This window comes from Chaetura pelagica, unplaced genomic scaffold (genome assembly GCF_000747805.2).
Source record: "Chaetura pelagica isolate M959 unplaced genomic scaffold, ChaPel_1.0 scaffold471, whole genome shotgun sequence".
Classification (NCBI taxonomy): Eukaryota; Metazoa; Chordata; class Aves; order Apodiformes; family Apodidae; genus Chaetura; species Chaetura pelagica.
The window spans coordinates 2464106-2480501 of NW_009952430.1; the positions used below are offsets into that span (position 1 = coordinate 2464106).

The following is a 16396-nucleotide window of genomic DNA, read 5'->3' on the forward strand; positions in this document are numbered from 1 at the left end:
CGGGGGGGGGCGGCGGGAGGCCCAGCCGCAGCAGCTCCGTCCCTGCTCGTCCCCCGGTGACACGTTTGCAATCACGGCTGAGAACCGGGGGGCAGGGGCTGGGATTGTCCAACCACAGGGAGTCAGCCCGAAGAGAGGGTTTGGGGCAGGCAGGGACACAGGGAAGGATGTCAGCTCTGGTGCACAGCGGTGGCAGCTCCCCACAGACCCTTTCCGAAAGGGAACCGACCTTCACGTTGGTTCCACTTCACAAATCATCTGCTCTGCAAGTGCTTCCAACAGGGCATCCCGGGTGGAGCAGCAACGCAGCACCGGGATGTTGGCTCCCTTGGTTACACCTGGAAGGGACGACGAGCCCCACACTGACAGGTGGCAATGAAGCTTCTTTTGTGCCTTCTGAGCACTGATCCAAAGTGAAACAGAGCATCTTTCATTTTCCTGTGGGGGTGGGAAAGGGGGAAACAACACCCATTGTCCTACCTGCTCCTCAGAGGGACATTTGTGTCCCTGTTGGCAGGTCGGTGGCACCAAGCCCAGCAGCACCCAGGATGACCATGTGCTGCAGCTCGTGGGACAAAGGTGCTGTCTCAGCAAGCAAGATACCCTCCTGGGCTTAGTCTGAGCTCAGCAAAACGAGCATACAGGGAAATACTCCCAGCTGGAAAACCAGAACCAGGAGCCACCATGGTCAAGGGAGATCATAGACTCACAGATCAGAGAATGGTCAAGGTTGGAAAAGGTCTTCGAGCCAGAGTGGTCGCACTGCTCTGCCATGGGCAGCCAGGGAGATGCAAGGCAGCTCCTGCTCCTTTCCTTTGGGATGTGGTGTGTGGAAAGCTTCAGGATCTGGCCTGATACTAGTAACTGGCTCAACAGGTGACCTAGCAAGAGCCGTGGTGTTTCTGCCAGCACCCGCTGCTGCTCTGCTCAGTATTTAATAGCAAAATGACTGAGTGAAGTGTGAACACTTCATGCAGCCATGAAGGCTGCCCACAGTGCAGTGTGCTAATCCCCCCAGCCACAACTGGGCCCTGGCTGCTTTGGCTCACAGGGATGAAAGGCTCCTGCTGTCTGTGCCAGGTGGTGCCCCCAGGACAGTTGATGCTGACCTGAACCAGGAGACTAGTGTGGCCCTGCCAGCTGCTGCCCAGCTGCTGGCTTTGGAGAGTTGGGGTCACCCCATGGGAGCACCAAAAGATGAGCCTGCAGCAGCGCAGCACAGGTACATCTGCCACCAGCCCAATGAGCTCAGAGCCTCTCTGCAGCATGAATTAACCCACAAACCTGCCACACAGCATCAGAGACCTGTGGGATGGTCGTTCCAAGCAGACTGGTGGAGCACAGCCCAGCTCTGAGCTCCAAAACCAATAAAAAGGAGAAGCAACTGAGTTATTCTGACTTTTATTTCATGGCGTCTTAGTCCACACGGTCGGTATAAAATCAGAAAAGCAAAGCAAAAAAAAACCAAAACAGAATAAAAGAAAACCCAAAAATTAAACAAAAACAACAGCAACACAGTGTCTGGAGTCCTCAGAAGGCAGCCTGGGGTTGGTGCAGGTGCCTGTTCAATTCATGGCCAGACACAGAGAACAGACATCAAAGACCAGCAGGGCTCCAGCCAGAGCTGTTTCTGTTCCTCTTGACCACAGGGGAAAAAAAGGAACCTCAGTTACAAATGCTTTATTAAAAATAATAGTAAGAGCAAGTCTAAGTAGAAAAGCAGTCATAGCTCAGTTATATTACACAGTTATTTCTCATCTCTAGCTTCGTCGTTTACCTCAAGATTGTTAACTGAATTTCCAGTGACTAAGGTTAAATGGCTAGCAATATAAGGAATGGTAAATAGATAGCACCATTTCATACATCTGGTATTTGATTTCATAGCTATACTGGGTTTGCTTCTTTCTCATCAGCAGTTTAGCTCCACGGCAAGGAAAAAGCAGGTTTCACGGTCGGGAGCGTCGGTGCCCGGGTGGCTGGGCAGGGCACACGCCCCACCCGCGGGCCAAGGGGACAGCCCACCTCGGCCTGCAATTCAACCTAAGTGATTTAAAAGCCCAAATTCCCAGGGGGTGTGGTGGCAAGGCCAGGGGACTCAGGCACATAAGTCATTTAGGCACTTGGGGCAATCAAAGCCTTTGCTCCGAAATCCTTCAAACCTTTCGGAAGCGTCTCCCGTCAGATCTGGACGTGCACTTCAGTCACCAGGATCACAGCATGTGGCAGGAGCGGGGCCTAAACCCCCGGCTGGTGTAAACAGACACACCTCCAGTTTACGCCAGCCTGAAACCAGTCAGAGCTGGGGTTTTTCTGATGGTTGGATATGGGCTGGGATGGAGAAGGAGAGTTCAGGTCAAGGGTTTTGCAGGAGAGAAAAATCACCGCGCTCTTGTTACACTGTTAGGATAGTAGTTCCTTAGGCACTTGCTTTAGGCTTTAAAACATCGCGTCAGGTCAACAAAAGCAAACAATACTATGTACATATATGTAAAAAGTGTTATAAATAGGTTTTTAAACCATAGATACTATATACATCTTCCATTAACAAGTAACCCTTTGAGTGTTTCCTTTTGGGGTCGGTTGGGTTTGGTTTTGGTGGGAGGGTTTATTCCTTTTTGGGGGGGGGTTGTGGGTTTTTTTTGGTTAATTTTCCTTTCCCGTTTTCTCGTCTATTTTCCCGCCTCCGTCTCCTCCGCGAGTGCCCGGTCACAGCCCTCCTCCCGCGGCCGTCACTCCCGCTTCCGCAGGATCCCGTAGATGATGCCGCGGGCCAGGGCCAGCGGGAAGGCCAACCAGGCCAGGATGTAGGCGAAGCCGTAGGAGCTGCCCTGGGGGTGCCAGTCCGGGTGCCGCACCGTGTAGATGGCGGCGCCGCTCATCACGCACAGCCCTGCGGGGAAGCACACGGGACGGCTTAGGGGTGTGTGGCTGCAGCCAGGATGAAGCCAATTTTCCTTGTATTGATTTCTTTTCCCCTTCAGGAAGCCTCCTTTTCACCAGCAGCAGAGTGTTCCAACTAGCACTGAGAACAGTGGAATGTGTCTCTAGCTGCTGGGGCTTCAGGGTCGCACCTTCACTCTGCCGGCTCAGACGCTGCAGGGAGATCTCTGACCCCCCGCAGGAGGCTGAGTTAGACAGACAGCAAAACTGGCCAGAGAGATTCCATTCCATGGAGCTACGTGAGCTCAGAGGAAGGACAGAGAGCACACAAGACAACTTCCTCCCTGCTGCTTCTTCCCTCCTCCTCCACCCATGGCCGGCGCCCGCGGAGGACTCCGTCCATCCCTCCCCGGGGACCCCCAGGCTCCAGCTCTCCTGACCCTCATCACTCTGCGCTTTCTCCAGCAGCTCCAGGATTTTCTGGGGCTGTTCCCAGGTCAGGAGATGCTGTGGCAGTTGCTGGGCTGGGGGGAGGCGAGAGGCTTTTGCTCATACCTGAACATACCTGTATACAATTGTATATATTTTCTTATGTCATTAGTGTTGAATTAAAGCTGTGCAGTTTAGTTTTCAATCCAGCCAAGTCTCTCTCTTTTTCTCTCCCTCTCTCCCTACCCAGGTGGGAGAGGAAGGGGATCAAGAGCACTGTTGTTGATCCAAGTCAGAGGGTGACAGATGTCACACAGGGAGCAGTTCCCTGCTGGAAATGCTGAGCTGGAGAGGACAACACTCAACCCCAGCAGGGGAAACTGCTCATCCTGGCCCCCTTGTCTCCTGGAAAACCGCGGCACGAGTTGGGTATCCTTCTAAAGACCAGACAGGAAATACAGCAGGATGGTCACTTCCCAAGAAGTGCCCAGGTGACAACTTCCTGCAAATGGCAGAGGAACCAACAAGAAAAGGTGCTGTGCTGGATCTTTTTCTCACCAGCAGGGAAGGGCTGGTGCCCAACGTGAGGCTCAGGGACAACCCTGGATGCAGCGACCATGAAGCACTAGAATTAAAGATCCTCAGGGCAACTAGAAGGAAGAAATCCAAGCTTGTGACCCTGGACCTCAGGCAAACAGAATCTGATCACCTCAGGGATCTGATGGCCAAAGTACCATGGACAAAGCCCTAGAGAGAAGGGGGGCCCAGGACAGCTGGTCAGTGTGATCTTTAAGGTCCCTTCCAACCCTAACATTTCAATGATTCTATGATTCTAAGTGACACAATGAGAATGAATGTGTTTGAGTGGAGTAATAGAAAAGAGGGGGGAGGAGGGGCAGAATCACTAAGAATTGAGCCTTTTTTTTTCTTTTGAAATGAAACACTGATACCAAAGCTATTGGCTCAACTGAATCTTAGAACCACAGAATGGTTTGGGTGGGAAGGGACTTTAAAGATCAGCTAGTCCCACCCCCTGCATGGGCAGGGACACCTCCCACCAGCCCAGGCTGCTCCAAGCCCCATCCAACCTGCCCTTCAACACTGCCAGGGATGGAGCAGCCACAGCTTCCCTGGGCAACCTGGGCCAGGCTCTCACCACCCTCACAGTGAAGAATTTTCTCCTAATGTCCAATCTAAATCTCCCCTCTTCCCATTTTGATCCATTATCATTGTCTGAACCTAGAGGTTCATTCCCCCTGACTTGTAGCTTTCCAATTCCACATACAAACTCCTGGGCATTTGAACCAACAGCCTTTCTACAGCCTGCTCTGCCTGTAGCTGAGGGGGTATCTCTGCCGGGCTCTGAGCAAGCAAAGCCAGAGACCCTGGAGCAAGAAATCCAAAGCTCTGGAGCAAGCAAAGATGAAGCACCACCTGGGCTGGCCCATCCCTCAGGCAGGCACCAGGTATCCCACCCCCTTGGGGATTTAAAAGCTTAATTAAAGTTGATTAAAACAGCCTGAACCATCCTGCCAAGAGCTGCTGCAAGTGGTCAGACACAAACCCTGTTTTTTTTCCTTAGAGCACGGAGGTTTCACAGATGAGCACAGTGGGGGTTCAAGGATGCCCTGGCTGGGCAGGTCTGTGTCCTGCCATCTCCTGTCCTCCTCCAGGGCTGTGTGAGGAGCTCAACCATCAACCCCCTCCCTGCCAACCCTGCCGTGCCCGTGTCTTGTCCCTCTTCCCAGTGTCCAGCCTCGCCAGCCACGGGCCAGGTCAGGTCCCCAGGGCTCCGGTGGGCAGCATTTAAGCTTTGTTGCAAAAACAACCCACCAGCACTGGGGACTGCCCAGAGCAAACACAAAGCCACTTCTATTTCTGCCCCCCCGAAAAAAGTCAATCCCAACAGCTCTATTATACAGTCGTGGGGCTGTTGTTGGAGCCGAGTTCCAAATCCCCTGCACAGACCTTGGGACCACCTACATTTAACCACAGTGATATTTGAGCTGCAATTCCACTTGACACTGCTCCTTTGTTCTGGGAAAGTGCAGAAGTGGGAACATGTTTCATTAGCACACCACGGGTGCAGTTCCCATTCTCTGAGCCCCAGAGCCAACTCCCACTGCCCCGGCCCATGAAGAGAGCACAACAATTGTCTGCCCGTGGTGGTGGGACAGAGGACAAGCGTGTGGCCACGCTGGTCACCTACAGACAGCAGAAAATACAGCTGTCATTGTCTGCCTGAGGAATGTGGCAAAAGGGAGGCAATAGTTTCTGCAGCATCTCCATGGACTTTGCCTGGAGAAGGTGCTGGAGAAATGCAGGAGCTGCAGCCACCTGCTGGCACCACTGCAAGCAGTAATGCATCACCATCTTAGAGCCTGATTTTAAGAACACACTTCAGTCTTGCTTGGACAGGCCAGAGGGGCAAATGCCTCAAAGCTGTTCCTGCAGGTCTGTCCATTTTGGCCCAGCCATGCAGACAAGCTGGGCTGGATGCTGGGGCATGTTCATGGGCAGCTCAGCCATGAGGGGCTTTGCAGAAAGCTGCAGGACGTGTGGGAGGCCCAGCTCTCCAGGCTGAGCTTACCCTCTCCATCCCATGGGGACAGCAGCTCTAGGGTAGAGGGACGAGCAAAAAACAGATGAAACAGATGCTGAGGTTGGAGAAAGTGATGGAAAAGTTGGGTCAACATGAGAGACTGTTAAAAGTTACTTTAGATGAAATAACCATGGATGTGATGGACCCACCAAGGATGGAGGGGAGTGGCTGAGGAAACTTGGCTTTGGGCATGTTTCCAAGCAGTGTGGAGAAGGCACTGGGGATGCACCCTACCCTGCCACTGCACAACAGACCCAGCTGACCCTGTGCATCACTTCCTGCCTCTACCTCCACTCCCCAGCTCCCCTGAGCCCCAGATGAAGCCACAGTACACACCAGCCTGGCTCTGCTCCAGCAGCATCCAGCAGTCCTGCCCTGGGCATCTGCTGGTTTGGGTCCAGCATTGCCACTGGTCATGCCCCAAAACTGGAAACCCTTAGCTTTGACAAGTTGCATCACCCAGGGAGAAGGAGCAGGGTGATGGAGGGCTACAGGAAGAGACTTCTCATCCCTGCCCAGGAGGAAGGAGGTCCTCTCCAGCTTGCTGAAGCTGAGGATGAAGCACTTAAATGAGCAAGACATGTTCTTGGCAGACCTCCATGGGTAGGCCTTCATGGTGCCAGGGTTTTGCAAGGCATGGAAGAACACCTGGAAAGCCTGAAGGCCACAGGAATTTCTCCCTTGGCTTTAGCCAGCAGTAGCCTTTCACAGCAAGCTGCAAGGAGACCACACCAGCCTCAGCTCCTTTGACCAGAAGAGCTCCCCTGGCTGGGGAGCACAGCAAGAACGGCCACCAGTGCCCACCTCTGCATGGTCCATCCAGACCCAGACCATGGGAAAGCTTCATGGCAATCAGCTCACACCTTCACCACTGGGCTGGGAAGTGATTTGACCCAGCAAGGAGTGAGCCAGCAGGTCTGTGGTCTGACCATGCATCTCCTTAGTACACCCAGCACAGCATGGACAGGAGGGTTGTAATCCCATTTTCTCCTCCTCTGAGAAACAGCATTCACCAGCAATCACTCAGGAGAGAGAAGCCTTCTGCTCCCAGATCTATCAGACAAGCTCTCAGGCAGATAATTGCATTATTGATGCCCATTTCCCCTTCTTGTCTCCATGGCTGTAATGGGTTCCTACTCATTTGGCTCTCCAGAGACAGTGAACTGTATGACCTCATCACCTGCATTATGGCCAAGCAGACACACTTACAACAGATTTTATGCCCCACTTGCAATTAAAGCTCAGCTCTAAACTCTTCCAGAGCTTGCAGAGGGGATGCTCAGGAACTTTGCCTAACGTTCAGTGGATGAGTTTTTCCACTGATTTAGTGGCAAGACCTGGGGTGGCTTTTAGTTTAACACCTACAGCTCTAGCCAACCATTAGTTTCCTTCCTAGAGTCTGCCACAATTTAGCCAGAACCTTGTTTAACAATTTAATCTTTCTAGTCTGTTAACACTTGAAAATCCTCTCCATTGGTTTCACATGTGGAAACAAAAGGGACCCAGTGGCTTTACAGCATCTGTATCTGGGGAACTGCAACACGGGACATGGACCTGGCTCATGTCCAGCAGTGGGCTCTTGAAGAGTTAAAAATAGCAGCTGACAGTTTGAAGTCAGCTGGCTCACCTTGCTCCAGCTCTTTGATGATGTGGAAAGCACCAGGCCCCCTTATGGCAAGTTTAGAAATAATCATCAGATCCTCTGTTGCCAAAAAGGCTCCTCCCTACATCCCCACTCACCAGCCCTTGTGGAAACCTCGCCCAGCCCAGCAGAGGTGGGTCCCAGACCCACACAGCCACCCTGGGCCATCAGCATCCCACCCCAAGCAGGGAGGGGTGGGCAGAGCTCTGGAACCCCCTCCCACCCTGCCTATCCCACCAGCACAGCTCTGCCCCCAGCTTGGTGGGTCTGGCTCCCTGCCCTCCAAAACCCCCTGCCCAGGGCAGCAACATTCCTGCACCTTCCATGATCACAGAAACAGACTCACAGACTGGTTTGGGTGGGAAGGGATGTTAAAGCCCATCCAGTCCCACCCCCTGCATGGGCAGGGACACCTCCCACCAGCCCAGGCTGCTCCAAGCCCCATCCAACCTGCCCTTCAACACTGCCAGGGATGGGGCAGCCACAGCTTCCCTGGGCAGCCTGGGCCAGGCTCTCACCAGCCTCAGAGTGCAGAATTTCTTCCTAAGATCCAATTCAAATCTTCCCTCTTCCAGTTTAAAGCCATTTATGATGTGAGGGGCCAAAGAGCTTGGACATGACGTGCCCTGACAGCCAGACCCAGCCTGTGTGCAAGACCTCGACAGACTGAAATTATTCATTCCCCTTTTCCTTCACTAAACCACACAGGAGCCAGCACAGTGCCCCTCCTGCTTTGGCACCCAAGAGCATGCTGGTTCCCACCACTGCCCTTTCCCCAGCACACAGCCCCATCCATCAGCCCCCACTTACCAGCAAGGATCTGGAAGATTCCAGTGATGTAAAACCTCCCACCCTTGGTGAGCGTGAACAGCTGGCAGAAGAACAGGAACAGGGACAAGACACTGAAGATGATGGAGAGGATCATCATGGCTTGGACAGACTGCAGCCATTCTGGGGAAAGACAGACAGAAACCTCAGATTGGGCATGACAGACAGTGAGGCCTCAGTTCCCCTCCCCAAGCCACCATCCCACCCCTGGATCCCTGGAAGTCTTTCAGCAGCTGGGGGACGTGGCCACGGTCAGGGCTGGGGAGGTGCTCAGGGATGCTGCCTGGGGTTTGGGATAGCACCATGGACCAGCCTGTGGAGGAAAAATGAATCCCAGGGCCATGCACGTAGTCAGGGAGCATTTATAAGCTAATAATATAATATAATAAAATAATAAAATACAAGCAGAGATATTAGCCCCAGTCTGAAACCTGCAGAAATCAAGACAAAGCTTCTCCCCCAGCTTCACGTCGGGCCCTGGAAGTTCCACTGTAATAGGAACACAAAAGCCATGTGCAAGGAGCCCTGAGCCACCCAGCTGGCCAAGCTGTGATGTAAAATAAACACAGGGTGAGAGAGAACACCCTCTGCCCTTAGGGTGTCCAGCCTTTTGGGAAGAGCCTTCCTCAGCTGCCAAAGGCAACAGCCTCCTGGAGCAGACCAGCTCAACCAGTCCCTGTGTGAGTCACTGCCCAGCTATTTCCAGGCTCCATGGGCGTGTAACTCCCCACAACAAAAAATACAAATAAACACGCAAAACGCTGCTCCATCCCATGAGCAGCTTGACAGAAAGAGGCAGCTCCTCAAGCACTCCCAGGACAGGGCTGTGCTCACAAATCCCTCTCCTTTCCTTTTCCTTGTAACATTTGAGATCCAAATTAGTATTTGCAGCCTTCCTTTAAGGTCTTTAAGGATGTGGCACTGATTAATTAACATAAAAGCCAGGCAGGACTCGGTATGGGTAAACTGAGGCACAAACTACTCAGTGAAAGGCAGAAGAATCATGCTTGGGGCCGGAAGCTCAGAGGAGAATTAGGCAGCACTGAAGCCTCAGTCCCAGTCCCAGCTCCTGCTGCAGCTTCACTCCCACCAGTTTGGCTGCACACAGAACCAGCTTCTGCAGCCAAGAGCTGAAGCAAAGCTTCAAACTGAAGCTCAGCTTTGGCTCAGCAGAACCCAACATTCGGTGCAGCAAGTGGGGCCATGTAGGACTCCCCAGAGCAGCCTCTGCTCCCAGGGGACCAATCCTGCTTCCCCACCGAGCCCTCCCGAGCTGCGCTCCGGGCGGTGGGAGCGGAACCGGAGCAGGGCGAGGAGCAGCCTGCAGCTGGGGCAGCAGCAGGGAGCCAGCCAGGGAGCTGCCAGCAAATCCATGCCCGTGGGGAACATCCTGTGCGATGCAGTAACGTCTGGTGTGTCTGGCTTTGGACCATCAGTTCTGCCTCTTGCCTCTGTATCGTGCCTCCCAACAGAGCAACCTCTCCAGAGCAGACACCAACCACCCAGGGCAGCCTCTGCTCCCTGCAGACAGCTTTTCCTTCCTCTCCTTCCTGTGCTTCACTGTAATAGGAACACAAAAGCCATGTGCAAGGAGCCCTGAGCCACCCAGCTGGCCAAGCTGTGATGTAAAATAAACACAGGGTGAGAGAGAACACCCTCTGCCCTTAGGGTGTCCAGCCTTTTGGGAAGAGCCTTCCTCAGCTGCCAAAGGCAACAGCCTCCTGGAGCAGACCAGCTCAACCAGTCCCTGTGTGAGTCACTGCCCAGCTATTTCCAGGCTCCATGGGCGTGTAACTCCCCACAACAAAAAATACAAATAAACACGCAAAACGCTGCTCCATCCCATGAGCAGCTTGACAGAAAGAGGCAGCTCCTCAAGCACTCCCAGGACAGGGCTGTGCTCACAAATCCCTCTCCTTTCCCTTTCCTTGTAACATTTGAGATCCAAATTAGTATTTGCAGCCTTCCTTTAAGGTCTTTAAGGATGTGGCACTGATTAATTAACATAAAAGCCAGGCAGGACTCGGTATGGGTAAACTGAGGCACAAACTACTCAGTGAAAGGCAGAAGAATCATGCTTGGGGCCGGAAGCTCAGAGGAGAATTAGGCAGCACTGAAGCCTCAGTCCCAGTCCCAGCTCCTGCTGCAGCTTCACTCCCACCAGTTTGGCTGCACACAGAACCAGCTTCTGCAGCCAAGAGCTGAAGCAAAGCTTCAAACTGAAGCTCAGCTTTGGCTCAGCAGAACCCAACATTCGGTGCAGCAAGTGGGGCCATGTAGGACTCCCCAGAGCAGCCTCTGCTCCCAGGGGACCAATCCTGCTTCCCCACCGAGCCCTCCCGAGCTGCGCTCCGGGCGGTGGGAGCGGAACCGGAGCAGGGCGAGGAGCAGCCTGCAGCTGGGGCAGCAGCAGGGAGCCAGCCAGGGAGCTGCCAGCAAATCCATGCCCGTGGGGAACATCCTGTGCGATGCAGTAACGTCTGGTGTGTCTGGCTTTGGACCATCAGTTCTGCCTCTTGCCTCTGTATCGTGCCTCCCAACAGAGCAACCTCTCCAGAGCAGACACCAACCACCCAGGGCAGCCTCTGCTCCCTGCAGAAAGCTTTTCCTTCCTCTCCTTCCTGTGCTTCCCTCACCAAACTGCTCTGCAGCATTAACAGGAACTGCTGAAGAGCTGCTGAGCTGCACTTGTTTCAGTGCTGCCAGGTTTACATCCATGGGCACCAGTTGCTGCTGTTCATAGAATAACAGAATCCCAGACCGGTTTTGGTTGGAAGGGACCTCAAAGCCCATCCAGTTCCAACCCCCTGCATGGGCAGGGACACCTCCCACCAGCCCAGGCTGCTCCAAGCCCCATCCAACCTGCCCTTCAACGCTGCCAGGGATGGGGCAGCCACAGCTTCTCTGGGCAACCTGGGCCAGGCTCTCACCACCCTCATGGTGAAGAATGTTTTCCTCATGTCCAACCTCAATCTCCCTTTTCTAGTTTTAACCCATTGCCCCATGTCTTCTCACTCCCAGCCCTCGTCCCCAGCCCCTTCCCAGATTTCCTGGAGCCCCTTCAGGCACTGGAAGGTGCTCTAAGGTCTCCCTGGAGCCTTCTCTTCTCCAGGCTGAACACCCCAGCTCTCCCAGCCTGTCTCCATAGGAATGCTTCCTTAGGAATGGTTCCTGCTGCCAGGCAATCCCACTGTGGCTTTCACACTCAGCTGCACACAAAATGTCCAGGCAGGGAAACCCTCCATGCCTTGACCAGAGCTGACCCCTGTGCTCCAGCTGTGCCAAACATCTCACTAGTAACTAGCAATAGGATGGGAGGAAATGGCTTAAAGTTACACCAAGGGAGGTTGAATGTTAGAAAGAACTTCTTTACAAGAAAGGGTGATTAAGCACTGGAATGGGCTGTCCAGGAAAGTGGGTGAATCACTATCCCTGACTGTGTTTAAAAATTGCTTTGGGACATGGTTTAGCAGTGGGTTGGTAGAGGTAGGTTAGTAAAGTCAGGTTAAAGGTTAGACTGGATGATCTTACAACCTTTTTGCAACCTGAACAATTCTGTGATTCTAAAGCAGAGGGCAACAGAGGGGATGAAGCAGCTCAAGCACAGCTAAAATTCAAGCCATAAATCATTGCTCAGATGGGGTCAGAGAAGCAGTATTAGAGCATGTCCAGCTACTGAACTGCAATCTCCTTCCCTAGAAAGGGCTGGCATCCCAGAGCTGGGGAGCTGAGCTCCTGTCTCTCCCTTTTCCAAGCCCTAAAGCTGGGTCCAGACCCTTGCACCAGCAGAAGCAAAGCCCCAAGCCCTGCACTCTGGTCCAGGACCCAGGCAGCCAAGTCCCTTGTGATTGCCAAGGCCACGGGATCCAGCCCAGAGAGGAGCCCTTTCTGCTTGGAGGTGGGTGCTGCAACTGCTGGTTATTTTAGGAGAAGCCTGTCTAGACAGAAAGCTGAGCCGAGCTGCTCTTTTAATTGCATCCGCCTCCCCGTGCCTCTTTTTTGGTTCAGAATGTGAATGATTTATCCAGGCTTTTCCAAATCCTGTTGTAATAAAGAGCTGTGTAAGGGGAATGCAGAGGCAGGCACTGAGAGGGGGGGGAAGTCCCCCAGACCAGAGGGGTTTGGGCAACCAACCTCAGTGCTCTGCTGCAGCTGGGGAGCAGCAGAGCTTGGGAACCCAAGAGATGATCCCAGAGTTCTAGGCCTGCTCCCATCCAGCCCTTTCCTTACTTCTATTTGTCTCCTTTACAAAACCAAGGGGAATGACTCCCCCAGCTCACAGCCCCACAAGGGAGGCTGCTTTACTCCCATTAAACCCCAGCCCAGCTGCCCACAGCCTTCAGGTCTGTTAGGCAAGCTAATTGCCTTTAATTCACTTGAAACCCCCACTCAAAGTGCAGATAGGATTGCCACCTCCTCAACTTCAGAGGCTTTCAGCTCCTTGGCTATTAGTGCTGTGTCCTACAGGCTTTTAAAAACAAAGGGAGTTTCCTACAGGGAGGTCTGGACCCAGGGCTGTCAGCACTGTTTACTCCCAGGCTGTTATTTGTGGTTTCCCCTGGGCAGCCAGTCGTTATTCCATTTTTCTCCTGCATCTCTTCAGCTCCGTGTTTATATCTTTGTTCTTCAGGAGGAGGAAGAAAAGGAAACAGAGTGGAACAGACAGATAACACCCTGCCCTCTGCTTCCGGAGAGGACCCACTGGCAGCACATTTTTAGAGCCCTCTCAGGGCAGAAAGTGAGAAGTTTTTTACAAAACAAATTTGAAAATTTCCCTAAGTTCTGCAAGCCCTGCTGTGCTACCAGCAGCACGGAAAAGGCTTCACCCCTGGGATGCTGAAAACCACATTTCATTGCCATAAAGCCCAACAGGAAATAAAAACACAAGGGCAGAAATTAAAACTCGGAGCCGGAATTGAAACCCAGAGTAGAAAGTGCAGCTGATCACAGAAGCACAGAATCCCCAAGGCTGGAAAAGACCTTTCAGATCATCCAGGCCAGCCTGTGACCAACACCCCCACATCTCCAGACCAGGGCACCAAGTGCCACATCAGCCTTTCCCTGAGCACCTCCAGGGATGGTGCCTCCCCCACTGCCCGGGGCAGCCCATCCCAGTGCCTGATCAACCTTTGCATGAGGAAGAGCTTCCTGATATCCCACCTAAACCTCCCCTGGAGCAGCTTCAGGCCAGGCCCTCTGGTCCTGTCCCTGTTTGCCTGGGAGAAGAGCCCAGACCCCCCTGACTAAACCTCCCTTCAGGTGGTTGTAGAGAGTGAGAACGTCCATCCTGGGTCTCCTCTGCTCCAGGCTGATCAACCCCAGCTCCCTCAGCCTCTCCCTGTAAGACTTTCCCTCTAGTCCTTTCACCACTTGTTGCTCTCTGGCTGCTGTTGATGCCCTCAGGAGAGTGTGGCCTCAGCCAAACCCTTCCAGCAAAGCCCAGCCCTTCCTGCAGGCAGGTTTCACACCTGACAAGGACGGGCAGGGCAGGCAGAAACACCCTTGGCCAGGAGGAAAGGACCTTCAATGCCGGGCATTGGCTCCCAGGGTTTAATTCACACCTCTCTCCTACCCACCCTGCCCTCTTGTCCTGATCTGAGCCAGGATGAACCCAATTTTCTTTTTACTGAGTCCTTGGGTTTTTTCCCTTCAGCGACTCTGCACTAAACTGTGACACCTCTTTTGACCCAGCCAAGGAGAAAGAACCAAGTGCAAGCTGAAAATCAGCTGCTGCGGGCTGGGACCTGCAGCTGATGGAAACGTTCTGCACGTACAGCTTTCCCTCTGCAAACTGCCTTTGTGCCCTTAAAAAGCAACCACTTCTCAGGAATAAAGCATCCCCTGAGGAGGGTAACTGGAGCGAGTAATACACACAAAATAGAGGGAGGGGAAATTCGTGGCCACATCTGCGTGGTAAAACCTGCTCTTCAACGCTGCAATTAAGTATCAGCAGGGCCAGGAACAGATCTACAGGCACAAAGGTACCAGCCCGGGTCTGCCAGGAAAAACGGTGGTTTCTGAGCAGTTTTTCTAAAGCAGCCAGACTCTCAGGCTCCAGGGTCTGATTAAAAACCTGAACCCAACTTGCACCCTCGCCCAGGACACGGGCAGGTCACAGCACAAGTTCTGGGGCTTGCAAGGGTTGTAAACCTCGATATTCAAACACCCTCTAAGGTTGACAAAGGGTGAACTGAGGATGCAGAAATACCAGCCCAATTGTATAATTCTTCTGGGGCTGAAGGTCAGACCACTGTCCCTGGGCAAAGCTCACCTGCCTGCAGTGCTATTCCCAAGCTGCACAGACCCTCCAACTCAGGGAGAACATCTCAGCAGCTTGGTTCACCACCCACACCAGCAGAGCTGCTGAGCTCCCCCAGGCAAACACCAGCCCCAACTTTCTTCTGCTTTGCTCCCAGATCTCCCACCAGCACAAAGTCAAACCTTCCCTGGCCACCTTCTGGGCTGCTGGATGCTCAAGCTGGGAAAAGCAGGTTTTTCACCCAACAGTTGCTCCTTTCCTGTTCTTCTGTGTCCACTCCCTGGAGGGGACCACACGGTGCTGGACACAGGTATTCCCAGAAACCCCAGCAGGAAAGGGGTATTTTAAAGAGCTCCCAAGGTATTTGTAAGGGCTGAGGGATGAGCAGGTGGGAAACACCAGGGCTCTGTGGTCCTCTTCTGTGGCTCCTTCAGAAGATGAAACCCTCAAGGCCCTCTTTTCTCCTTTCATCCTTTTTTTCCTCTCAGCTCTCCTCCTTTTGCCTTCTCCATGAAGCTCCATCCAAGAAGTCCCCGAGGCCAGGAGGCCCACAGCTCTCCAGAACTGCCACATTCCAACAAGAGCAGTTTCTAGAGCATGGCCTGTCCTCCACATCCCTGTGGTTCAACCACAACACAGCAGCTGTCCCGTTGACTGTGAAAGCTCACATCCCACAGAGGCAACCTCTGATGCCACCAAGGGAGTAGAAAACTTCTGGCACCATGAAAAGCACCTTCCAACAGCTCCATGATGCCCAGGCTGGCTCCTCTCCAGGACCCTTGGCATGATGATCTGATCTCCTTTTGGTTTGTGTGTGAGAGGAAGCACAAGTATCAATTCGGGTCCTCCAATGGGCTGAGGTACAAATTCCCACTGATGTCCAGGCACCAGGAGCAGGGATGGAGAGCAGTGGCACCCGGACCCACAGGCACACTGCTGGGGTACACCCAGCTTGTGGCCAGAAGGACACCCAAGAGTCTCACCAAGGCCCAAAAACTGCTGGGTTAGGGGTTTTCCAGCAGTGCACTCAGCAGTGGACTCCCCCACCCATTTTCTGGTTTTCCAGTCATCACTTGCTCATGTGTTGCCTTCCTCCTCCCGTTTGCTCCCTTCCCACAGGCCAGAGCCTCCCACCTGGCAGGGAAGGACAAATTACTCCCCCCTTATGAAGGAAAATGGGAGCCAAAAAGCTCTGGGACAGCTGACAAAAAGCCAGCACCAGTTCCCTACCTCTCCTTATCAGATGCTCTTTGTAAGGAAAACAAGCAACAATGAAAACCTGGTTTTAGGCAGAGAAGATCCCTTTCATATTGCAGGCAATGTGGTTATGGCAGAAACTGATCTTAAATCTTCTCCTGGAATACCCCATGGTTTATTTTAGATAAGCTGCACTCACCCACAAGCTGACAGTGAGGGGCTCAGACCTGCCCAGGCCAGGCCACTGTTATTGGTCATTAATGGCCAAGAAGGTGCCCTGGACCCACCAACCACTGAGGTCCAAAGCTGGCTCTTTGCTACTCTGCTGCCAACTGCAAAGACCCTGAAGGACCAGAGCTGTCCTCAAACCAGGACAGCTCTGCATGGTGTCCATATGTGTCCATAGGGTGTCCATACGCTGATGGCTAGAACCTCCAGTACAAAAGCTCTCTGCTATCACACCAACAAGTTACACATCATTTACTGCAGAGCTTTGTTGTAATAGACTCAGCATCTTTAAATATGAGTCATTTCTTTCTTGTTTGCAGCTGCCCAGCAG

At 53.1% G+C, this 16396-nt stretch overlaps 1 protein-coding gene across 1 annotated transcript in view; it reads right to left on the reverse strand.

The window, feature by feature from the left end:
* Positions 1-2729: 2729 nt before the first annotated feature.
* PMP22 (peripheral myelin protein 22) overlaps positions 2730-16396 on the reverse strand; it is a 20024-nt gene continuing 6357 nt past the window's right edge. The window contains exons 3-4 of the mRNA XM_010008244.1: positions 8364-8504; positions 2730-2890 (exon numbers count right to left, since the gene is read on the reverse strand). Of these exons, the coding sequence (XP_010006546.1) occupies positions 2730-2890; positions 8364-8504 (302 nt within the window). The remainder of the gene's footprint in view (positions 2891-8363; positions 8505-16396) is intronic.